The 24,182-nt window shown below is 31.4% G+C and overlaps 1 protein-coding gene across 10 annotated transcripts in view; it reads left to right on the forward strand.

Annotated features, from left to right (window-relative positions):
* Positions 1 to 21,929: 21,929 nt before the first annotated feature.
* The window catches only part of LOC127734438 (platelet glycoprotein V-like), a 100,650-nt gene continuing 98,397 nt past the window's right edge, over positions 21,930 to 24,182 (forward strand). For 4 of the 10 annotated variants that reach the window (XM_052244299.1, XM_052244300.1, XM_052244298.1 and 1 more), the window contains exon 1: positions 21,930 to 22,058. In XM_052244299.1, coding sequence (XP_052100259.1) covers positions 22,044 to 22,058 — 15 coding nt within the window. In that variant the 5' untranslated portion in view covers positions 21,930 to 22,043. The other 6 variants (XM_052244293.1, XM_052244296.1, XM_052244303.1 and 3 more) reach the window with 3 other exon arrangements.

A 24,182-nucleotide genomic window follows, 5' to 3' on the forward strand; every position in this document is an offset into this window, starting at 1 on the left:
TCGGCAATAAAATTTATCGACAGGAAGTAGATATTCCTATGGGCACTAATTGCGCCCCTTTAATAGCAGATTTATTCCTGTATTGCTATGAATCACAGTTTATGGCCAAACTCAGTAAAGACACGTCATTGTTACATTTGGTTGACATATTCAACAATACCTACCGTTGTCTTGATGATATTTTTTCGTTAAATAATCTAGAGTTCTCTAAATATACTACCGAAATTTACCCAAAAGAACTTACTTTAAATAAATCTAACATAAACAGCAGTAGTTGTCCTTTTTTTCATTCCCTATTGTTAATTTTCCCTTTTTAGACGGCGATGCTTCTTTGGTTCCATCATATGGTCTTTATATATCCCAACTCGTTCGTTATGCCCGTGTGTGTAGTGATGTCATAGATTTTAACGAACGGAATCAATGCATTACTAGTAAATTATTAAGTCAGGGATTTCGTTACATGAAAAACAACTCTGTTACGTCAGACCATTCATAAAAAACAAGGTGGCATGATAACAAACGAAACCAGTTTGTCAATACAGTTCATAATAAAAAAGAACAGTTATCGGCAATACTAAACGACCTTCACAATTTACACTCGAGTGATCATTGTACTCAACACGAAATTGACACTGGCGTTGATAACATTGGCAAAATACTCGTATCATCTGTGAACGAAGCATTTGTTAAAAATCCTCGCACTACAACACAAAGAACTAACAAGAAACCATGGTATACTTAAAAGTGTTACGATGCTAGAACAAAATTTAAAGCAAGAAAACAATATAATTTACACAAAAATGAAACAAAATCATAAAAAATTACCTTACTTTAGCAAACGATATAAGCAGATAACCAATAAAGCTTACAATGTTTATCAGTTTAATCTTGAAAGCAAGATTAGAAATACGTCAAAAACCAATAGCAAGGAATTCTGGAAAATTTTGAATAACATATTTACAAAAGCAAATACACAGAGGCTTCTCAACTGTAGACAATATATTCATTTTACATGCCCTTATATCATTATATTTGTCTGCTGGAAAAAAATGTTTTGTTCGTTTGTAGATTTTAAAAGTGCTTTTGATACAGTCTGGCGAATGGGACTGTGGCAAAAATTGCAGAAATCAAATATTCAGGGTAAAATTTTTAAAGTTATATATAATATCATGTATCAAAATATTAAAACATGTATAAGGAAAGGAGACGAAGTTTCAGCGTTTTTCAGTTGTGATGTAGGAGTAAAACAGGGAGATAATTTGTCTCCTTTCCTCTTCCCTTTATTTTTAAATGACCTTGAAAGTTTCTTGTTAGACAACAATGTCGATTGTCTACAAAAGGTCTATGCAAAATGTGAAGAAGAATTGTCTTGTTTCCTTAAACTCCTACTTATCTTGTATGCAGACGATACAGTACTACTGTCTGAAACAGAAGAAGGTCTTCAACAGGCTTTAATAACGTTTGAGCAATATTGTAATTTATGGAAACTTCGTATTAATACAAACAAGACAAAAATTGTAATATTTAGTAAGAGAAAATTGAAACCAAAAATTGTATTTAACATTTATGGTGAAAATATTGATGTACAAGGTTCATATTCATATCTTGGTGTTATGTTCAATTATAATGGTAGTTTTGTACTGCAAAAAAGAAATTATTGGATCAGGCAAATAAAGCATTGTATGTCCTATTGCAGAAAACAAGAAATCTGTCAATTCAATTAGATTTGCAATTAAAATTGTTTGATTCACTTATTACTCCAATTCTTGTCTACTCAAGTGAAGTATGAGGATTAAAAAATAAACAGGGTATAGAAAAAATACACTTGCAATTTTGTAAGAGAATTCTCAATTTAAGAAACAATACTCCTAGCTTTATAGTATGTTCCAATGGAAGTTGTCATTAAATTGAGAATGGCTTTATTTTGGAACAACCTTTTATCCAGTAGTAACAAAATATCTAGTATTTTGTATAGACTTATGTTTAAACTTCACGAGAGTAACCAAGGACATTTTAAATGGATTGCTTATATTAAATCTATTTTTGATGAAACAGGGCTTAATTTTATATGGAATGATCAAATGCATATGGATAACATTGTTCTCAAGTCTATTCTAAAACAGAATTTGACTGATCAATTTATTTAAAACTGGTTTTCGCAAATAAATATCTAATCTAGGGGGGAATTTTATGGACTTTTTAAACATGAATTTAAACTTGAACCGTATCTACTTAGATTGGCTGTATCCGATATAATATATATGTGTAAATTAAGGTTCATCATAACAAATGGACAAAAATGGCTGTATTTACACCTCAAAAACTACTCGGAGTACAGACTCACCTGTGCAGATGGAAAAGTTTTAAGGCCTGGCATCCACTAGATATATAAAAGTTAAATGCATTTTGTGTTTCAGAAAGAAAAAACCTTTTTTGGAATTTGATGGGCATTTTTTTTTCGTTCCTGCAGAAGGTGTAAAAATAAACAAACACCTGAATTGCTTTTGATACTGTCCACTCAGTTACATGGCGCAGAAGTAGCATTGGCGCAAATAAGTTGTGGCGCAAATGAGTTCATTTTTGGCGCAAAAAGATATCGCCCCTTTAACTCACCTATAGTTGTGTAATTAAAATATCTATTGTCTGTCTATTGTCCATGCCAATCAAGGACAATCAATACAATACAATACAGTTTTTACCTGAGAGGGAGCATCTCAAAGTTGTATCCCAGCTTAGTTTATTTTTACACCTTCTGCAGGAACGAAAAAAAATGCTCATAAAAATCCAAAAAAGATTCTGAAACAAAAAATGCATTTAACTTTTATATATCTAGTGGATGCCAAGCCTTAAAACTCTTTGAAATGCATATGTTAGTCTGTACTCAGAGTAGTTTTGAGTTCTAAACACAGCCATGGTTGTCCATTCGTTATGATGAAGATGGACAAAGATCCCTAAACAAAATACAATATGTCATTTATGTAAAAATAACATTGGTAATGAATATCATTATATGTTTACTTGAACATATCCACAAATCGTGGATCTGCGCAAAAAAATTATTCCACCTTATTACAATACAAATCCATCAGAGATCAAGATGATTGGAATGCTGTCAAATTGCAATGTAAAGTTTTATCGTAATATTTGCAGATATATCAAAAACATTATCAAGTATTTATAATTATTCACTTATTAATAACTATGTAAATACTCACAAATTCATGACAATGTGTTAAATCCAAATGATAGATATACTTTAAACTGACTGTATTGTATACAAATGAAAGTGCCACGAGAATCACGTGATTGTTAAATTGTGTTAGCTCCTGTTGTCGTGCATGTAATGTTTTTCATAATTATAATTACTTATAGATATTTCGTTTATTGATGTATGTATGTATATTGACCTCTTGTACATTGATGTGTCTGAGGATAATAAAACTTTGAATCTTGAATCTTGAATCTTGTTACCATAAATTACTGAAAACATTTACTAAATTCTTTCATAGATACAAATAGATATAAGATGTGGTATGAGTGCCAATGAGACAACTCTCCATCCAAGTCAAAATTTATAAAAGCAAACCATTATAGGTCAAAGTACGGTCTTCAACACGGAGCCTTGGCTCACACTGAACAGTAAGCTATAAAGGGCCCCAAAAATTACTAGTGTAAAACCATTCAAACGGGAAAACCAACGGTCTAATCTATATAAAAAACGAGAAACGAGAAACACTTATGAACCACATCAACAAAAGACAACTACTGAACATCAGATTCCTGACTTAGGACAGGTGCAAACAAATGCAGCGGGTTTAAACGTTTTAATGGTACCAAACCTTTACCCTTTTTCTAAAACAATAGTGTAACATCACTACATAGAAAGACACTATAAAATATCAACTGAAATAGCTTAACTCAATCAAAGGACATATTAACACCAGTGAACATACACTGAACAAATAAATTTGACCTATGATACAATGTAAATACAAAATAAATAAACTAAGGGAAGAATAATAAAGATTTGATTAGTAAATGTGGCTGTACTTGTAGAAAACTTATAAAAAACGGCATTTCACATCCTAAATTTTACGGTAATATTGTACTAATAGCGCGGAAATCACTATGTGATTCGTGTTAACTCATCGACCCTTTAAACAAACTTATTAGTAAGATTATCTTATTAATGTTGTTATAAGGTCTTTGAATATTGTTAACATTGGCACTAACATCGATTTTGTCATCAACAAATTAAAACAACTAAATTTGTATTCTTTTCGAATGGTTTTTGGGATGTATAGGTACACATTATTCCTTTCTATAAAAATAAAGGTGATACAAAAAACCCAGAAAATTATAGACCTATCACAATTCTTAGCTGCATGGGAAAGCTATTTACTTCAGTTCTGAATTCAAGACTTTCCACTTTTTTGGAAAATTACTTATTGCTAAATGAAAATCAATCAGGATTTAGAAAAGGCTATTCAACCATTATTAGATAGTATTTTTGTTTTACATATTCTTTTTGAACTATTGAAGATGTGAAAGAAAAAAACTTTTTTGTGCTTTAATAGACTTCGCAAAAGCCTTTGACAAAGTCTGGCAATCTGGTTTATGGCAAAAACTTTTGGAGAACTTTATCAGTGGAAAAATGTATGATACCATTGTAAATATGTATAGTAACATTAAATGTAGAATTTTTAATGGTAGTGTATTTTCAGAGTATTTTCCTTGTAAAGTAGGTGTACGTCAAGGCGAAAGTCTCTCACCTTTAAATTTTCTCTGTATATAAACGATCTTGAACATTTTTTACAAGACCAAGATGTAGAAGGATTAAAAACAGTATCTGATAATATAGAAATTGAACTAGACTATTATTTAAAGTTGTTTCTGATTCTGTACGCAGATGACACAGCTCTACTGGCAGAGTCAAAAAATGACTTACAAAAGCAGCTTGACTCTTTGTATAACTATTGTGAACTTTGGAAATTGAAGGTTAATGTAAATAAAAGCAAAATTGTAATTTTTTCAAAAGGTAGACCGTTGTCAAATATAGAATTCAAATATAATAATACTGCTTTAGAAATTGTAAATGAGTTTACGTACCTTGGTGTTATTTTTTCTAGAACAGGAAGTTTTTCGAAGGCAAAAAAGGCGCAAACAGAAAAGGCCATCCACGCCATGTACGATGTTATCCGCAAAGGTCGAAAACATAATTTATCTGTAGAATGCCAACTCGATCTTTTTGATAAAATTGTCAAGCCTATTCTTTTGTACGGATGTGAAGTTAGGGGAGTCGGCAATAATTCTGTTATCGAAAGGGTCCACCTTAAATTCTGTAAAATTTTGTTAAATGTAAAGAAGTCAACGCCAGATTTCATGATCTATGGAGAACTTGGAAGATATCCTTTGGAAATTAATATCAAATTGCGGGTTTTAAATTACTGGTCGAAACTTATGTTAGGAAAGCAAGAAAAACTTCCTGTTATTTTGTATAATTATGCATATAAAAAGTATGGGATAAATATTCCATGGCGTAATAATATCAAATCTATTCTAGATAGTTGTGGATTGTCATATGTTTGGAATGCACAGTACTTTGTTAGTAAAACATGTTTAAATCACAATGTTAAAGTTAGTGTTGTAGTCCAATTTAAACAAAATTGGCACTCAATCTTAATAGAATCACCAAAAGCTATTAATTATCGTCTATTCAAAGACAATGCTGAAAGGGAAAACTATTTTAAGATCCTAAATGATAAAAATATAATATTTTTTTGTAGATTCAGGATCCTCAGTCATAAACTTCCTATCGAAACTGGAAGGTGGAAAAATGTACCTAGAGAAAATTGATATTGTAAACTATGGACAGGAGATATTGGGGATGAATTCCACTATATTTTTAAATGTTCGAAATTTAATTATGAAAGAGAAAAATTTTTGAAACCTTATTATCTAAATAGACCAAACATATTAAAATTTCATGATTTAATGAATACTAGAAATATCAGTATGCTGAACCATTTGTGCAAATTTATCAGACTGATTAATAAACAGCTGGACTCTTAGGGGAAACATTGTTTAATAACTTTTATATCATATTGTATACATACATAATGTGTTTTTATATAAGCTGGAATTTCTTTTTTTCTAGTTGTAGATCATACATTTGTATTAATTCTGACAATTTGTTATATTATTAATGTTTATAATATCTCTGTACCATGGATTTTGGTTTATGAGAATAAAGATATATATGTTAATTTTCTATTTAGAGATTGTTTTATCTATATATAACATGATACATATTTATTATAAGGTTAAATCCTAACGATCCTATTGCCTGTCGATACTTTTAATTTGGCAGTGCACAAGTCATGTCTTCTTTGACTGTCCTTTGCGTTAAAACACTAAATCCCTGGGATGTGTTTTAAATTGATTTTATTCTCTGATGCATGATTTTTTATTGTTAATTGTTTTTGGCTTTTAACTAGCTTTCAGTAACTGCGAGTACTCTCAAATCGTACTTTCGGTTTAATTTGGCCTTTTGACACAATGTGTAATGCATTTCTGTTATTCATAATTATGTTAACTTATTTTGTGTTATATCTCGTCTCACTATTTTTAATATGTAGCACCTTTTAGTATGACGATACATTTTCACTTACTAATTTTGTAAAAAATGTTTACTTCCGTACTCCTAAAAACACAATTATTTTTGTCCCAGGTAAGAGTTGTTGGTGTGGTTCATAGGTGTTTCTCGTTTTTTATATAGATTAGACCGTTGGTTTTCCTGTTTGAATTGTTTTACACTATTCATTTTGGGGCCCTTTATAGCTTGCTGTTCGGTGTGAGCCAAGTCTCCGTGTTGAAGGTCGTACTTTGACCTATAATTGTTAAATTTTTATACATTTCGACTTGGATAGAGAGTTGTCTCATTGGCACTCATACCACGTCTTCTTATTTATACTAAGGAACATATTTGTATATGCTTCTCCATCTATACCACTACACAGAATTTAATGAAACTTTCTCAGAATATGTACAAAATAATGCCATTTTCACCTTGTGTTTCTTTTTTTTTATCCGAATCAGTTTAGGGGGTTTTGCCACTTTTCCACAAATTCATGTGGAAATGGGGGTATACTTTTGTGAAATATGCTCCCAGAAAAAGTCTATAGCAACCTTTGGCGATGATCTATAACATAACTTCGGACTATATCAACTCTCCCTCAACATTGTATAACAAACTCTACACAAAATCCTTCCAAATAATTTCGCGTTATATCAAAGAAAGTAAACAACTGTATATAAACAGTTACATGGAAACGTAAAATTAAACAAACACAAATTAAGCAATCACTGTGTGATGTGTTCATTTGTTTCCAAAAACAATGCTTTTATTGCAGTAAAGGTTGAACAGTCGGTTGTCGGTCATAAACGTTAACTAACTATTCGAATGCAATGAAAAGTCACAAACGATTAAAAACAAATGGGATTATGGCTTTGACCAATGGAAAACAAATGTGATACAATTCCATTTCAATCGAATAACTGAGGAATGTATTTTTTTCCAATAGAAGATTTCTACTTGAGGGTATTTCTTCAATTCTTATGTATGGATTAATCGTGTTTACTGCAGACAATCTAATGCAGTCTATATATTTTGTAATATTTATTTTTATTCAAAAATATGACTTTTTCAAGTTTTAATTTGGGTTGCAGTATTTTCTGTCCTTCGACAAACACTTGAGTGTACAATTAATCGCAAACACCGCCAAGTATTAGATTAAACTGGTTTATTCTTTTATAGACGTTTCACGTATATCAAGGTTCATGGGAGTAATATAATTATTGAGAACCCACACATAAAACTCCACTTTTTAAAATTTCCAAGATGTTCACACTATGGGTATAAATACACAGAAATGCAAAGGAGTTTGTTTAACATTATTACAAGACGTCTGTCCAGATCAACTATTTGTCTTTTTTTTTTTAAATCGCTTCAAGCTTTGTAAAACAATTGATCATGATAGGCAAACATCATCATGTAAAGAATATTTCATTTGTTTCGTTTATTTAGAATTATGTCTGTTTCACCTTCGAAATGTTAACCCTTTTCAGAAACCACCTTGTCATCGTAAATCCTCCTAGATTTCTATTGTATTTATATTTCACTGAATATTTTGTTAGATCATAATATGTAGATGTGCATTTTGGATAGGATATTCTTGTCTATTGAGTTTTTATTAGAATTATGTAAATTTCACGTAGAAGATTTTTCCGTATGAAGCACCAACCTTGGCGTCGATTTATCTCCTACATGCTTTATCGTATCTACATGAAACTTGGTAAATTGTTTGATGCCGATATACAGAATTACATGCAATGAGGATGCTCCAGTTGCTTAAGTTTTACTAGTTATATGCCCCTATGAGCGTTTGATACCTTCTTTCTGTGTGACAGCTATCTCAATTCAAAAACTGGAAATCTCTTGGAATTGAGTAAGTTTGTAGAGACAAACAGATATATATAACTAAACAAACACTGGAAGAAAACGTTTTGCACATATCTCATAAAGGAGTTCGCATGTTTGCTTTTTATATTTCAGGCGCATTATTAATAATCTATTGACATACATAGAAAATGGGACGTTTCAGCATCTTACCGGATTTCGATCTCTGTAAGTATTTATCTTTTATTGTGCAAATATTAAGAGCTGAGCTAAATGGTATAGTAGGATTTTACAAAGGCCTTAAATAGAAATGAGATGTATGAACTAGAACTTGTATTTCAATCTTACGGGTTGGTGTATCAAGTCATCTATAGTACAAAAAAACATATTCATTATCACCTGTTACATAAACCCTAAGTTGTCCAGGGAAGCAACTAAGGGGACCCCGCATTATTACAGTCTCATTTGTCGGGGGAAATGCAAATGAGGAACAAAAAAGAACTCCCATTATAAATAATTAACATCTATCCATATTTATACATTACGCCATACATAATCATTTGAACAAAATATTCGTTTTACGTGCTGCTCGATAAATTGTTTTAAGAGGTACAAACATTTACTCATCATATCTCTGAAATAACTCCTTTTTGAAAAAAAAATAACAAATCCTACTTTTTATGAATGATTTACACATTTCCTTTCAAATAAATACTGTTTTATTCAAAATCCAATTTATATAGAGAAACCTATCAAAATAATATCAATATGGAATAAATATGTTTATTTCCAATGCAAAGATCCTATGAGTGAATCAATATTAATCACAAAAAAACTTTTATCTTAACAAAAATCTCACAGCATATCCAGTTGTACAAAAATCAGAAATTCGACAATATAAACACCTGAAGTGGTTCTGTACACTTGTCAGTTACTCATATGCAATACAATACTCAATCCCTATCTCCTCAAAACAAGTATGATAGATATTTTGTACTAGTTTTCAATGCACAGCTATAGTGTTATTGACATTCAGTAAAAAATTCCTCTAAAACCTTTGCTAGGAGTCTTGAACTTGAAGTGATCCTGGTGTGAACTTTTGCTCTGTGTTAAAGGCCTCACTGTGCTTTTGTGATTAAGAGCAGCAATAAAAACCTGTTCCTTTGCTTTGATTTTGTCATTTATGTGTAGGGATTTTATTTTACGGCATGAAGTAATACACAATTTCAAATCTTTGCTATTTCAGATGAACTTGAGTTATCTGTCCATAATATTCATTTATGTATGTGAAGAGTTTCTGCATTGAGTGTTCCTTGGGTGTGAACAAATCTTCTTTATATCTGCAATCTGTCCTATTAACCTTAACCACAGAGCATATATTCAATTAAAACAAACATACAATTTTGTGTAAGAATATATAAGTTTTCGGTAAACATGAAGTTGAGGAAGGATGAATTTTAAATTACGTTGCTCAGTATAGCATGTTCACATGAAGTCTGATGACTTTCAGGAGGCTTATGATTTGTAGTTCTTCAGAAAAATGTGATGGATTTTCATGTTACAGACGAATATACAGAGGTAAAAAATTAGAAAAATTGAAATACAAAACCTACTGATGTCCAACAGACTTATTAATGTCTGAAGGACGTTATTTAGTATATCTATAAACTTTTTTGATTTTTGAACTCAACGGGCTAAAAGTGGCCATATAATACATTCTCCTTTCATGCAAAATGACTTAATCAATTATACTTCAAATTACATGAATTTGTTTTACTTTTTGCATCAATTTTTGAATACTAGTACTAAGAAAAGCTCCTGTTGTAAAACATCACAATAGTGAATCCACATTATCATAATTACTATTCTTACTTTATTCCTGACAATTGTGTTCAGATTTCAATGTTATCATTTTATCTGAGTCTAATAATTAGGTCAAATGTAGGTCAACCATACCAAAATGTGTACAATAAACATGCATTGCTACAGGGGTTTTACGAGGATACAAGGTTCATATTATATATGGAGAAATGAATAAAGAATTGAATAATGTATGATTTACTTTCTTGAAAACTGAACTAATACGATTATGAGATTTCGTCCGAAGTCTGTTTTGGCAAAGTTCATGTTTTCTGTATGGGCTGCACTCTGACATCCCACAACGAAAGCAAGTTCGAAAAAGGCTATCAGACAGAGCTATATCGGACTTACTGGTACTATGTTGATCTATTTTATTTATGTTGATTTTCATTAACTATCATTATCTTTTATGTCATTTATACCCAAGAATTTGGGTTCAGTGCTTTTCAAGAAGTGGTTTATACTATGTTTTCTTATGACCATTTTATCAGTCCACTATTAATTATAAGTTCTGAGCAAGGTAAATAAAAGAACAGAGTTCCAATGTCCCCCGCATTGCACATATTTAATTAGCCAAGGGCAAAAATTTAAAAAAAAACTTGTTTTGTTTGTTCTTTAAAACTTTTTTTGTTTGTTCTTTAAACCTTTTTATAAATACCTTAGAAAAATGAAGGCTTGAGAGCAAATATAATGCAATTTCCAATATAAGAAATATTTCAAAGGGTCGTGACTCTTTTAAAAATAATTGATCAGCACTGATTTTCGAACTTGTCCGAGCTATTGCTACATGAAATATAAACCTATGATATGAGTTTGATAAAAATTTGACAAGAATTATACACAAGAGAGCTCTAACAAGGCATTTCATGTAATTAATATTCTAAAGGGACATAACTCTTTAAAAAATACAATAATTTTGTCACTCATCAAGACGGTTTCTTGAAAAAAACCTTTCAAATTGATCAGCGTCAATACTTATTTCACAGCCATTTTTCTCATGTATTGGGTTGTCTCCTTTAGCACCAATTTGGTTTTTAATGCTCTTTGTAAGTTTTGTTTTTGCTGCTTTTAAGTATTTCTTTTTGCAAAAGATTTATCCTCGTCCGTCTTTGGATATAAAAATCGACCTCTGGTGTTGTTCTCATTCTTCCTAACATCATTTTCAGCTACAATTAAAATGAGAAAAAATAAAATAATGCTTGATAGATCATGCTGCATCACAAGGACCACAAGTAAATTAATTTTATTATGATAATCAGGGGAAAATCGTTCATCTGAAGTAAATGTTTTACCAAGTGTTGATGTGCAAGCCACACATTGTTCCTCGGACAAAATAGCTAATCTGATTTGATAAAAAACATTAACCTCACCCTGTGTACAAAGTGCAAATCGAGAACTTGCTTCATGAACTAGGGGACTACAATAGTTGCTATATTTTTCAGGTGTCGGCGTTGATTTACAAGTTTTTTTAAATTTTTATATATGATATTATTGTCTGTATAGGAATTTAATGCAACACTTCGCTTATCAACGACGATAAATATGGGGAGAAGAATAAAGGAACACGTTACCGCAGGTTAAACTGCTGAACAAATCAATCATGTGTCCTATTCGCACTTAGTTCGTAGTGATCGTTTTTTTTGTACTCTCTTGAAATTAAATAAACGTAGGTGCTAGATTTAATCATATGTTTGTTAAATAAGTTTTAGACAGTTTGTAATTGTGTTATATAAATTTCAACATTAAACCCTTCCCTGCATTGAATTGATTGAAAAGGGGGGAATAATAAAAGTATTTTTACTACATATAACATCAAAATACGAATTACATTTGTTTCTTTCCAATGTATTTTCCAAACAGTTTCAGACACTTCACTTTAGTTTAGCTCTCAGAGGTAAAATTAATTGAATGAAATAATTATACATTAAGCACAGAAATAAAGATATGTAGACCTACAATGCTTTGTTTTGAAAGAAAAAAGAAAGTGTTATATGCAAAGGGAAATCGAGACAAAATTATATTTGAGTAACATGAAAAAAAACACAAGGGACATCAATACGCAAGTAAACGAAAAATGAACCTGTCTTCAAGCCTCATATGTTTTACTTTTTTTTTCTCATTCACCTAATAAGAAAATAAAACCCCAGAAGGAATAAGGAAGTATTAGGAGAGGACTACATTTTAAAATATATATGTATAACTTACCATTATTAGCTGCTATAACTAAATCGGATTTCTCTTCGTTGTCCGCACTGAAATTGGATATATCTGGATACACATGTATGCAGGTAGCATTCAGGTATACATTTTTGTTTAATCATACAGTTTTGTTTTTCTTTGTCAGTATTCATTAAATGAAAACACATTTGTTTTTACATTTTGGATATTGGTCAATAAATAATGATCCGAATGAGTAGTTATGAATAGATATCTTAAAACGATCATTTTATGTATCCTTCAAATCTTTAATGTTCTATATACAAGGACCTATAGTACGTTTGACCCATTGCTAACAGAACATGTATCAGAGATATGGACCTAAAAATAAGAAATTAACATTGACAACTGAACCATGCCTGAAACTGAAAAGGAAAAAAAATTGTTCAGATATAACACACAAAAAATCAAGTTTTGAATATATATTACTTACATGTTATGCACATCTTATTCACAATATCAAGATTGTTCTCTGGATTTGGGAACCTTCAGCAGTGTCGTAAATGTGTGTGTCATTTCTGCAAGTTGTTATAATGGATATACGTACAATGCATTTCAGTTATTTAAAATTAAGTTTATCGACCAAAAATTAAAAAAATGCATATAATTAATCAAATTCAAATGTAAATATAACCTTTAACCTGTAGAAAAGAGATCAAGGCAGACTTTTATAACAAACGCCTCATACCCGTAAGATTCAAAATTTTCAAACCCGAGCCACAACCTACATTTCGATGAAAACTACATGTTATTGTCTGATACCTGGATTATTAGTTACATAGTGTGCTAGTGACCTAATACGATATATATGGGGTCAGTAAATTCCATATGGGGTGAGAGCGAAGAGCGAAGCTCGAATCCCCATATGGAATTTACTGACCCCATATTTATCGTATTAGGTCACTAGCACACTATGTAACGAATTTATCTTACCGACTATCTTAACATGTGGTATTTATACTAGTGGCCTTTCAAAGTGATCAAGTCTTCATTACCGTTAGTATATAGAACGTACTTTCATTGGTTTATACAAAAACAAATGCCTATAATAACAACTTGTTAGCTTTAAATGTGTTTTATGAATTTATTTCAATCATTCATCATCAATTTCTTCGTCTGTTGAAACCTTTAAGGTTTTTCCTCAACAACGTGTTGTTTTTATAAAGGGACGTACCACCACTACTAACCGTGTATTGAAATTTATCTTACCTCCTATATATTTCTAGGAATATGATTGGTTAAAAGCGTCCGCGTGGAGACCGTGTATATTCCATATTAGGTTAGTAGAGAGGCGGGGCTTATTTCATACACGGTTAGTAGTGGTGTTACGTCCCTTTATAAAAACAAAACGGAACTGAGAAAAAATCTTAAAGGTTTCAACAGAGGAGGAAATTGATGATGAAGATTGAAATAAATTCATAAAACACATTTAAACCTAACAAGTTGTTATTGTTGGCTTCTGTTTTTGTAGGATCAATGGAAGTAGTTTCTTAATGCTAACGGTATAGAAGACTTGCTCATTTTGATAGGTCACTAGTCTAAATTTCGCACGTTAAGATAGTCGGTAAGATAAATTCGTTACATAGTGTGCTAGTGACGTAATACGGTATATATGGGGTCAGTAAATTCCATATGTACCGTATTAGGTCACTAGCACACTATGTAACTAATAATCCAGGTATCAGACAATAACATGCCTACTAACCCAATACGGAACCCTACTAACCCAATATGGAATATACACGGTCTCCACGCGGTTGCTTTAAACCAATCATATTCCTACTTGAGAAATGTATAGGAGGTAAGATAAATTTATATTTCTTATCGATACAGAACAAAGGACGGTATATGCCCTCTTTTATTGTACAAATAGACCACAAGCTTACTAAATGTCGATGGTTGACTAATTTTATCTTTTTGCATATATATACTTACGGACTTGAAATACCCAACACCAGAATATTCTTTTTAATTCTCCTTTTCAAATATGCAATTCTTGTAAATTAAATGTATAAACATGAATTTCATTTATTACTTCATTGTCTAAAAAAATGTTGCAGTTCGAAAGTTGAATAATTAATTACGTCATGTTTTATGTTCAAATCATGTGGTATGCACTGAAACCCTGGTTCCCCCCGTATCATGGCAATGGATATGTCCTGTCGAATGCAATTACTGCCTGTAACCAACGCCCAAATGATTGAAAGAAAAGTAAACCAATTCTGTTGGTCATGTTTTAAATTCTATTTTCTCCCTTCTGATTTGGCCTCTGCCCCACCAATTACAGTGTGTTTTTTGTTTTATTCTTATTTTTGCAGTTATGCGGTTTAAACTTTAGGGCTTGAAATGTTTTTATGCAGTCGAATCGTTGTCATTTCAGTATATGGGAATGTTTATGGCGTGAATGTGTCTGCCATTGCATTCGACGACTTGATATGTAGTTGACGTTGCAGCCGTAAATATGTCTCGCATATGACGTTGCTTTATCAATTGTCATTGACTTGGCGTTGTCACTACATAATAAACTGGTCATGGGTGGTCATCAACAAATCCCGGCTGAATTACGTATTTTTGCCTGCAATATTCGTAAAACTCAGTAAAGACCCGTCTAAATTGCATTTATATTGATAAATTCTACAACACTTACCATTATTTTGATGATGTTTTTTCATAACATAATCAAGAATTTTCTGTATACACTGCCGAAATTTACAACAAAGGAACATGTTTAAATAAATCAAATATAAATGGTAATAACTGTCCTTTCCTAGATTTAGATATTTTAGTTTAGGCGGGAAATTTGCACAAAACTTTACGACAAAAGGGACAACCCGGGTAAACTTTTCGATCTTTTAAATAAACTGATTCTAAAAGATTACCAATTCAACACTGTTATTAGATCTTTGAATATTGTTTGTTTTATTGGTGCACATGCATGGCTCTACAATCTGTCGATACCTGTATCTTGACATTGCACAAGATCATGTTTTTCACGGACTGGTAATGACGTCTTTACTAAATCCATTGGATGTTGGGTGTGTACTACTGATTGATATTTTAGTCTTATATGTATTGTATTGTTTGCATGCATGCTTTGTAGATATTCTATTGTTATAAATTATTCATGGGTGAAGACTTAAGTTTTATTAACTTGTGTCTCATCCGTTTTGTATATTCAAGCCAATAAAACATGTACTCTCATATCTGTACTTTGTATCTGTTTTGTTATTGGGATGTATAAATACCTTGCCACGTCCGGTAGATATGCTTCTGTTAGATGTTTTTTTTCTGCTTTGTATCGACCTGCACTACACGAAAAGGCAGATTTACAACAATTTGGTCAATCATGTAAATGTTTGACAAATGTAACTACTTTTCTGCCAGATATATTTGCGGACCTACTAATGTATATGTAAATGTATTAATCCTTTGGCATTATTTAGGACGTCCTCAAAGATATGCTAAAGATAATTATTTTATTTCCATAGCTTTATTCATATTCCAAAGATATGTAAAGATAGGCCTTAGATTTGCATGCACGAGTAAAGCCCTTTTCAACTGATTTTTATAGTGTGTTCCTCGTGTTGTACTTTTACACCACTGTCCCAGGTAAGGGGAGGGTTTAACGCCAGCAAACTAGTTCAACCCCGCCACTTTGTATGTGTCTGTCCCAAGTCAGGAGACTGTTATTCAGTAGTTAGCGTAAACAATATTTTATTTTTGAATACATCTTCTACATACAAGATTCACGTTGGTGCAATAGGATTCAGAAATAAGCAACAAGTGCTTATTTTAATCTGTCTCCTTGTTGAATTTGATACAATATACAAAAATAAACCAAAACTACATGCTCTGTTACATAATAAAAATTATTGAAAATATCAGTTGAATTTCATGATGAACTGATAAAAAGAAAAATGCAACTATTAAGATGAAATGCTTACAGGTATATTGTGTGAATTATTAGTTTGTAAACCATTTAGATTTAAAAATGAACCTTTGAACTGTAAGAAATAAACTTATTAATAAGTTTTCTTCATTTGAAATCATATTTGGGGTGTTTAATAGTAATTCAGTGTCCATTGGTACAGTTAATGTAGGCTTTCAAATTGCATTATCATTTCTTGTCTTATATGTCCACATATAAAGGGCAAAAAAATAAAAAAAAACGAATTAGTTTCCAAGTCAACACAGCGACAGAGTGGAGAAGTAACTAAATTTCTTGGACACAAGTGACAGTTTAAAGAACTACTATTCATTCTTAATCGCGCGTGAAGAATTTGACCTTTTCGACATCCAGCATAAAAAGTATACAGGGACTCGATCGTTCTGATTACAAATATGTTTCTTAAATACAAAAAGCTATTTACAATTTCTTCCACTTAATGTTAAATGATTCCATAGTTTTAATGGATGATGGAAGATAATAATCTAAGTAAAGTTTTTTACGCGTCTTCGCCTCTAATAGATTATTGCTTTGTTTTGTACGGTTGTCGTCGTGTCGACCACTGATATAACCAGGTAGTAAATCTTATTATCAATTATTTTGGGGTTTTAGTCTTAACAATTTTATGAAACAGTATAAATTTATGGTTACTTTTTCGATCTGAAAGTTTTTCCCATTGGGTTTCTGTATATACATCTTGTGAGTTTAGTCTCCCCTGTAACTATACGAGCAGTGTCCAACTTGATGTTTTCGAGTTTATTCATTAAAATTTGATTTTCTGAATCAAGTTGGTTAAATGAGAATCTGTGTAAATATTAAAAGATTTTTAAGAAATGGCCCTGTTGTTAAAAGTATTTTCGGATGAAAATTTCCTTACTTCTTTATCAGTTTTCTGTTCTTATATATCCTCGGTTTTCATATATTCGGCATTGAGCGTTCCTGATGAAGGTAAATCAAGAAAAGCGCTTCGGACGCTGAAGGTATTTAAGTGTTGTTTTCATTTTTATACGCCCGTTTACAGGACGTATTATGGTATACCGTTGTCCGTCCGTCCGTCTGTCCGTCTGTCCTCAATATGTCGGACAATAACTCAAAAACGCTTTAACCAATTCGCATGAAACTTTGGTGAAGTGTTGATATTCATTGACGTGAGCTCCTTTTCGATTTTAAAACAAATTAGACCTTACGTTTCCGAGCTACATGTATGTGATTTTATTCATTAAAAAAGTTTTTTTTTCCAGTTTTTGGACAATAACTCAAAAACACGTCAACCAATTTGCCTGAAACTTTTGTGAATTGTTTATATCTATTGATCTGAGCTCCCTTTTGATTTTTATAAATTTTAGATTTTACGTTTTCGAGTTATGGGATTTTATTCATAAAAAAGAGGGGATTTTCCAGTTTTCGGACAATAACTCAAAAGTGCTTTGAGCAGTTTTCATGAAACTTTGGTGACTGGTTTATATCTATCAAAATAACCTCCCCTTAGTTTTTATAAATTTCTGATACGACACTGAGGAGTTAAATGTATGAAACTTATTTTTTTGAAAAAGTGACGGGCGTATCATGCGTTCATGGCGCAGCTCTTTATTTTCACAAGGGAAGGTTTTGTCCCATTAAAGTTCTTGTCAATATGTTTAAATTTAGTGTGACGTCCATTTTCACTGAAATAGTACACATTTTTGTTTAGGGGCCAGCTGAAGCCCGCCTCCGGGTTCGGGATTTTCTCGCTGTGTTGAAGACCCATTGGTCGCCTTGGTCTGTTTTCTGCTCTTTGGTCGGGTTGTTGTCTCTTTGACACATTCCCCATTTCCATTCTCAATTTATATTTGCAGGCTCTCTGTTATCTTTCATATTTACCATGTACTTTTGGTGTCTTTACTTTCCAAAACTTATTGTACAATTGGCCAGTTTCGTACAAATTTATCAGTAATAAAGGTCCCTTTTTAAATAAATGCCCTCAACAATCATCACAAATGTTCGCCTCCGCTTTTCGATTAAAATATCTGATTACACTCGTCTAACTAGATCAAAGAGCCATGCCAAAAACAATTTTCCTTTTTTGAATTTCAATTACTATGAATTCAGAAAGTTTGCGATGTTTCTATCATTTCGAAAATTACGACGTGATAGTTTTCGCTAAATAAAAAAGCTCGCATTATGAATTCTGATAGCATAACTCTCATGTAATATTTCCTTAAATCGTAACATTTAATCTCGCATAATTGTCCAATGTTCAACAATCGCAACAATAAATGCTAATCTACTGATTTCCTAGTTTGCAATTTTAGAAGACAAACTGTCATGCATATGTGATATCATAACTGTTTGTTAACTTTGAAAGTCCTGCTAACATCATACAGACGTTTGCCTTGTTGAATTCGTCCCTGTTCTAGAAAGAAAAGAAAAACATTTGTTTACCGAAACATCTTCTTTTTTTCTTACAAATGTGATTTTCATCTTCGATTTTCAAACAATGCATTTCGTTTGCAAAAGAAAATATCGCTACTCTACATAAGAAACGCAGTTTTCTCGATTCGCACTTTCCGTACACTGATTTTAGTCTCATACGCATACATCTAAATGTTGAAAACGTAAACCTACGACAAACCTGCATAAAAATATATTTAAATATAATTAATTAAACATTTTCACTATTCAGTTAAAATATATCAGATAATTTGTAGACAAAAACAAACAATATTTGAACTAGACATTTTAGTTTTTTAAACACTTTAAGTGCAGGTACTACCATTTATTAACTGTTAGTACATTATTTGGTAAAATTATAATATCTGAGCTACATGTATCTCCCGTATATGACCAATCTGAAGAAGAAAATAAATTGAATTAAACAAAAAATTATTCTCTTCTGGTAAATAAAGGCAACAGTAGTATACCGCTGTTCAATAGTCATAAATCTCTTCTGGTAAAACATTCGTTATAATAAGTTAAACCATATACATTTTTCATCTTAAGAAAGTCTTACAAACTAATGGCATTCCTGCCTCAACATTTGCATATTACATTAAAGATCCAGACCGATTGATTTTATGCTATTTTACAATCCAAAGACACCATCAAATACAATTTACAGCACTGCTGAACATCAGCTTATTTGCAATAGATTATTTTCATATTACCGACTTTTGACTCACGATCATATAATTTTTCGACAGGTTACCTTCTCTGTGGTAGGACGTCCTGGTACTCGGTCAAGTAATAGCAAGCAAAAGTAAAATCAAACATATAATCGCGGCAACTTTGTGGGAAAGTTTGCTGTTTTCGGTATTATGAAAATAGTCTATTGGTCACATATGCGCTTAATGGTCAACCTCCTCGTAACTGAAATAGAGCTTTCTCCATATTTCGTAATTAGTTAAATATTTATATTTGAAAAAATGAGAATAGGTATTCCTTCCACTAGTATTTATATGTTCTTAGAAATGGTTCCGAACTTGTATATGCATAGCAATTCTTGGTATTAATGGAAAAAGCAAATACTGGTTGCTATATTATAACAATAATACTCAAAATGTCCGTCCGTTTGACCCGCTTCAGGTTAAAGTTTTTGGTCAAGGTAGTTTTTGATGAAGTTGAAGTCCAATCAACTTGAAACTTAGTACACATGTTCCCTATGATATGATCTTTCTAATTTTAATGCCAAATTAGATTTTTGACCCCAATTTCACGGTCCACTGAACATAAAAAATGATAAAACGAGTGGGGCATCCGTGTAATATGGACACATTCTTGTTTTTGCCTGAACATGACTTTTCTTACTTTATAAATGTATTGTAAGTTTAAGTGAATTTCTTGAACTGATCTTTATTAAACTTCTATGTATCTTTTTGTGCAACTAGGCGAGAAGAAAAGATGGACAGATGAAATCTCAAAGAACTAATTAAACGCAGGCATAAGCATCTATAATAAGGAAACGTGTTGCTTATTTTGGAAATATCTTCGTTTCATTCTTGTTTTTAGGGAATCTAATTTCTATGGCAGATCTTTGACAAAGTAGTTAAGTTTCTTTATAAGTATTCTTTATTCAAGGCGATTTAGAATTTGACTACTTACTTTTTAAAAATATTTCTGTTGAAGATCAAATATTGACTAATAGATATCTTAAGGAATTTTTTAATGTATTGATATATACTCCGATTTCTCATATTATTCATACTTTGTGAGACAACAACCTAACAACGAAAATAATCCACAATTTCAATAAAGGAGATTATAAGTAAACATGAATGAGACGATGACCAAACAACACAAAAATCAAAAGACATCTATTTTACAGCTACAAAAACCCACATATCACGAGAAATAAAAAGCAAACCAATGGAAACCGTTTTTTTGATGGAGTAAATTGATCATGCTATAGAATACACTTATTGACTGGTTATGAGAAGAATAGCAAGTTCGTTTCCTATGATATGCCAACTATTGCTCGAGGGAAAGCAATAGTGGGCATCTCGTATAACATAACGATACAATAAATAAACAATATATGTTTCAAATTGTTACGTCGTCGTATGTTATTAATACTAGTTTCAATCTTTTATCTATTTGTTTAACTTGTCAATATAATATCACTACCTTGATTCGAAATATAGGTAGCAATAACATATACAAACATTAGATCCCCATAGGATGTTTTAAAAATGCATTCTTATCTTATACTTGTTTAAACTTTACAGATACTCGTGTTCTGTATAGTCGCTTTCAGAATCATTTTTTTTATATATATAAAAAACAAGTATGGTTCTCTACATTTGCTGCTTATACTTGCCGTTGTAAAATGACTGTTATATAATATCGTCAGCTACCGCAATGTACCGTTCCCACATGAGGAGTTTCCCATGTACTCTAATATATTGCATTTTTGTAGATTTTGAATTGAAAGCTAGACTATTGTTAAAACAGCTTGGTTTTTATCTATTTTGAAACATTGCCTAGGCAATATTCACTCACACACGACCACCTACCCTTCCAACCACCCATCCAAACAAACACACACACACATATATGCCTCTGTATATCTTAATCTATTTCAAATTATTAAATTAAATGTGAATTATTTCGTGTGATCAATATTTAAATGAAAGTTTCTTTGAACATCTTTAAAATTTAGACATTTCGGGTGAAACGAATTCAATTGACTTAGCCTTTTTTTATGACTTTATCAAGCACCATTTTATTTCAATCATATATTCAAGATCATTCAAAAATATATCACACTTTAATTCCGACTAGGAAATGGCAAAAACGAGCATATTGCTGATTTTGAATAAAATAAAAACTTGTAAAGGAAAATGATTCATTAATAGATTCAGAAACATTTTAAATTGAACATGTTAGAATACTGATACTTACGTATGTAATAAAAATGGCATGCGTGACAATTTGATAATTTTCAATATACTTTAATTACGCAGTATTATTTGAAATAAACTGGTTCATACAAGGCAAACATGTACAACCTGGTTTAAATTGCGCCTCTTTCAAAATATCGAACAAAACAGCTAAATATATAATGTAAACATATAATGTGTATGTCTAATGATGCATACAAAAGTAAGTAAAAAGTAATGCAGCTCTGAGATTGGTTGGTAGTTACTCTAGACTAGACTTCCTGGTTAAAAACTAAGTACGTACGTCTCAAGTGTTCAGCGTACAATGATTTAAGGTAGGCAATTATTTTTTATCAGAACAAAACGTAAGCGTATATCATATTTAAAATTGTTATGTATATTGTCAACACTAATATTTTTGTTTATTATCCTATATGTTGTTGTAATTTCTTTTATTTGTAATCATAGTTATCATATTGGATGGGCATCTGGGCTTCTCCAGTTCTGGTAATGACGTCCTTGTTGAAGTCGAGCGTTCGTTTGACTGTACGAAATGTTTGAAGACACAAACTCTTCCTGCCAGAAAAGGAGATGTTAAAGCCGATGCATAGTATAGGGTTACTGCATGTTGAGGAACACTTGCAGAACCTCGCTGAGGGGTCAGAGAGGAGGCCTGCTGGAAAGCAAAAATGTTCGCCCTAATCAGTCTTAATATTATTTTCCAGTGGCAGTCCACATTTCTCGTCCTTTGACCCGGTCGTCACCCACCTTTATGAACCTACCTATTGTATTGATTTTTAAATGTTTTCTCATCACCATGTATGGAACAACTGACTTTGAACGTTTACCAATAATAACTAATCAATCAATAACGCTTTTAAACGGAGGAAATTTTAAGGATAAATCGTAAGGTGTTTCTTTTTAAAACCAGGTTCTATTTTTTCATTTCCAAAATATAAAAAAAATGTGCATGTATTTTATATATTGCAGTTTGTTACTATTGAAAATATTTTGAGAAGTACTTCTACAATCAAATGAAAACATCGACTCGTAACAATGACGCTGTTTTTGTAATGGTTTTGAATCTTACTTTCCTTGCTTCGTACTGACAAGATGGCAAGTTGTTCACTCATTTATTACATTATATCAAGAAGCTGTCATTAAAATCGTTCTATATGGTTTCATTAAATTTTAAACTGCTGTTGTCGTTATAAGGGGAGGGGATTGGAATTGAGTCATAAAAGTTTTCTTATTTATCATTTGAAACAACAATACATTTCATTTATTCTTTTTAGCTTTATTTCAAAAATTTACAATTTCACTTCGGGAATTACAAAGGGTGACTCGTGTTGTGTTCAGTTCATAAATTTGTTGTTTAAAATCTCAAAAGTGGGCAAACGAAAAAGTAATGATGAACATCCTCAATATCTGATCCGCATTGACAAGAAGGATCAAGTATAATGTTAGCTCGAAAAAGATCGTAGTGTAAGAATGAAGCGGAACATCGGAGTTGAGTTGGAATAATATTCAATTTCTACGGACCGTACAAATAAAACGTTTCAACTTTACTTACGAGACTATCGTTCTTCAATTCCTTCCTCAATTTAGAATATAGAGTCGACTCTGTGAATTTTTGGATCAAGCTTATTCGATTAATGCAATTATAAAATCAAAAACCAATAAACTATCACAATTGAATTTCGATTAAGACAGAATAGAAAACAAGCAAACCACTCTACCATTTTCATAAACCTATAAAGAAAAATATGATTCTTTATATATTTAGTGATCTCAACCTTGATATGCGGTCTTTGTTTTGATCATTGTTGAAGGCCGTACGGTGAACTATACTTGATAAACTTCTACGTTACTTAGTCTCTGGTGATGAGTTGTATCATTGTCAATCAAACCTCAACTAATTTTTCTCTTGGCAGTCAAACATTTTTAACTTGTCAATGACATTAAAGAAGACCTGTACTACGTTTTGCCTCATCAAAAAAACGTATGTGACGATGATTATTTAAATATCTATTGAATATAATTTGAATACGCATTTATGTTTTTAAATTAACACGTTTCATACAAAGAAATGATTATAATCTGGATTGATTATAAATGCCCGTCTTTCAAAATATCGAACAAAAGAGCTAAAACGTTAATGTATATGTCAAATGATACGTACAAAGATAGGTAAAGCAGATCGAAAATTTTAAATTAGTTGATTGTTACCTTATTAGACTATACTTAATGATTAAATTATAAGTAAGCGTACAATGATTTAAGGTAGGTATTTTTTTATATAGATAATATTATAGACTAGATGTACGTTTTATTTCGCAATGATAAG

This window comes from Mytilus californianus, unplaced genomic scaffold, assembly GCF_021869535.1.
Source record: "Mytilus californianus isolate M0D057914Y unplaced genomic scaffold, xbMytCali1.0.p SCAF_3, whole genome shotgun sequence".
In the NCBI taxonomy this organism is placed as follows: Eukaryota; Metazoa; Mollusca; class Bivalvia; order Mytilida; family Mytilidae; genus Mytilus; species Mytilus californianus.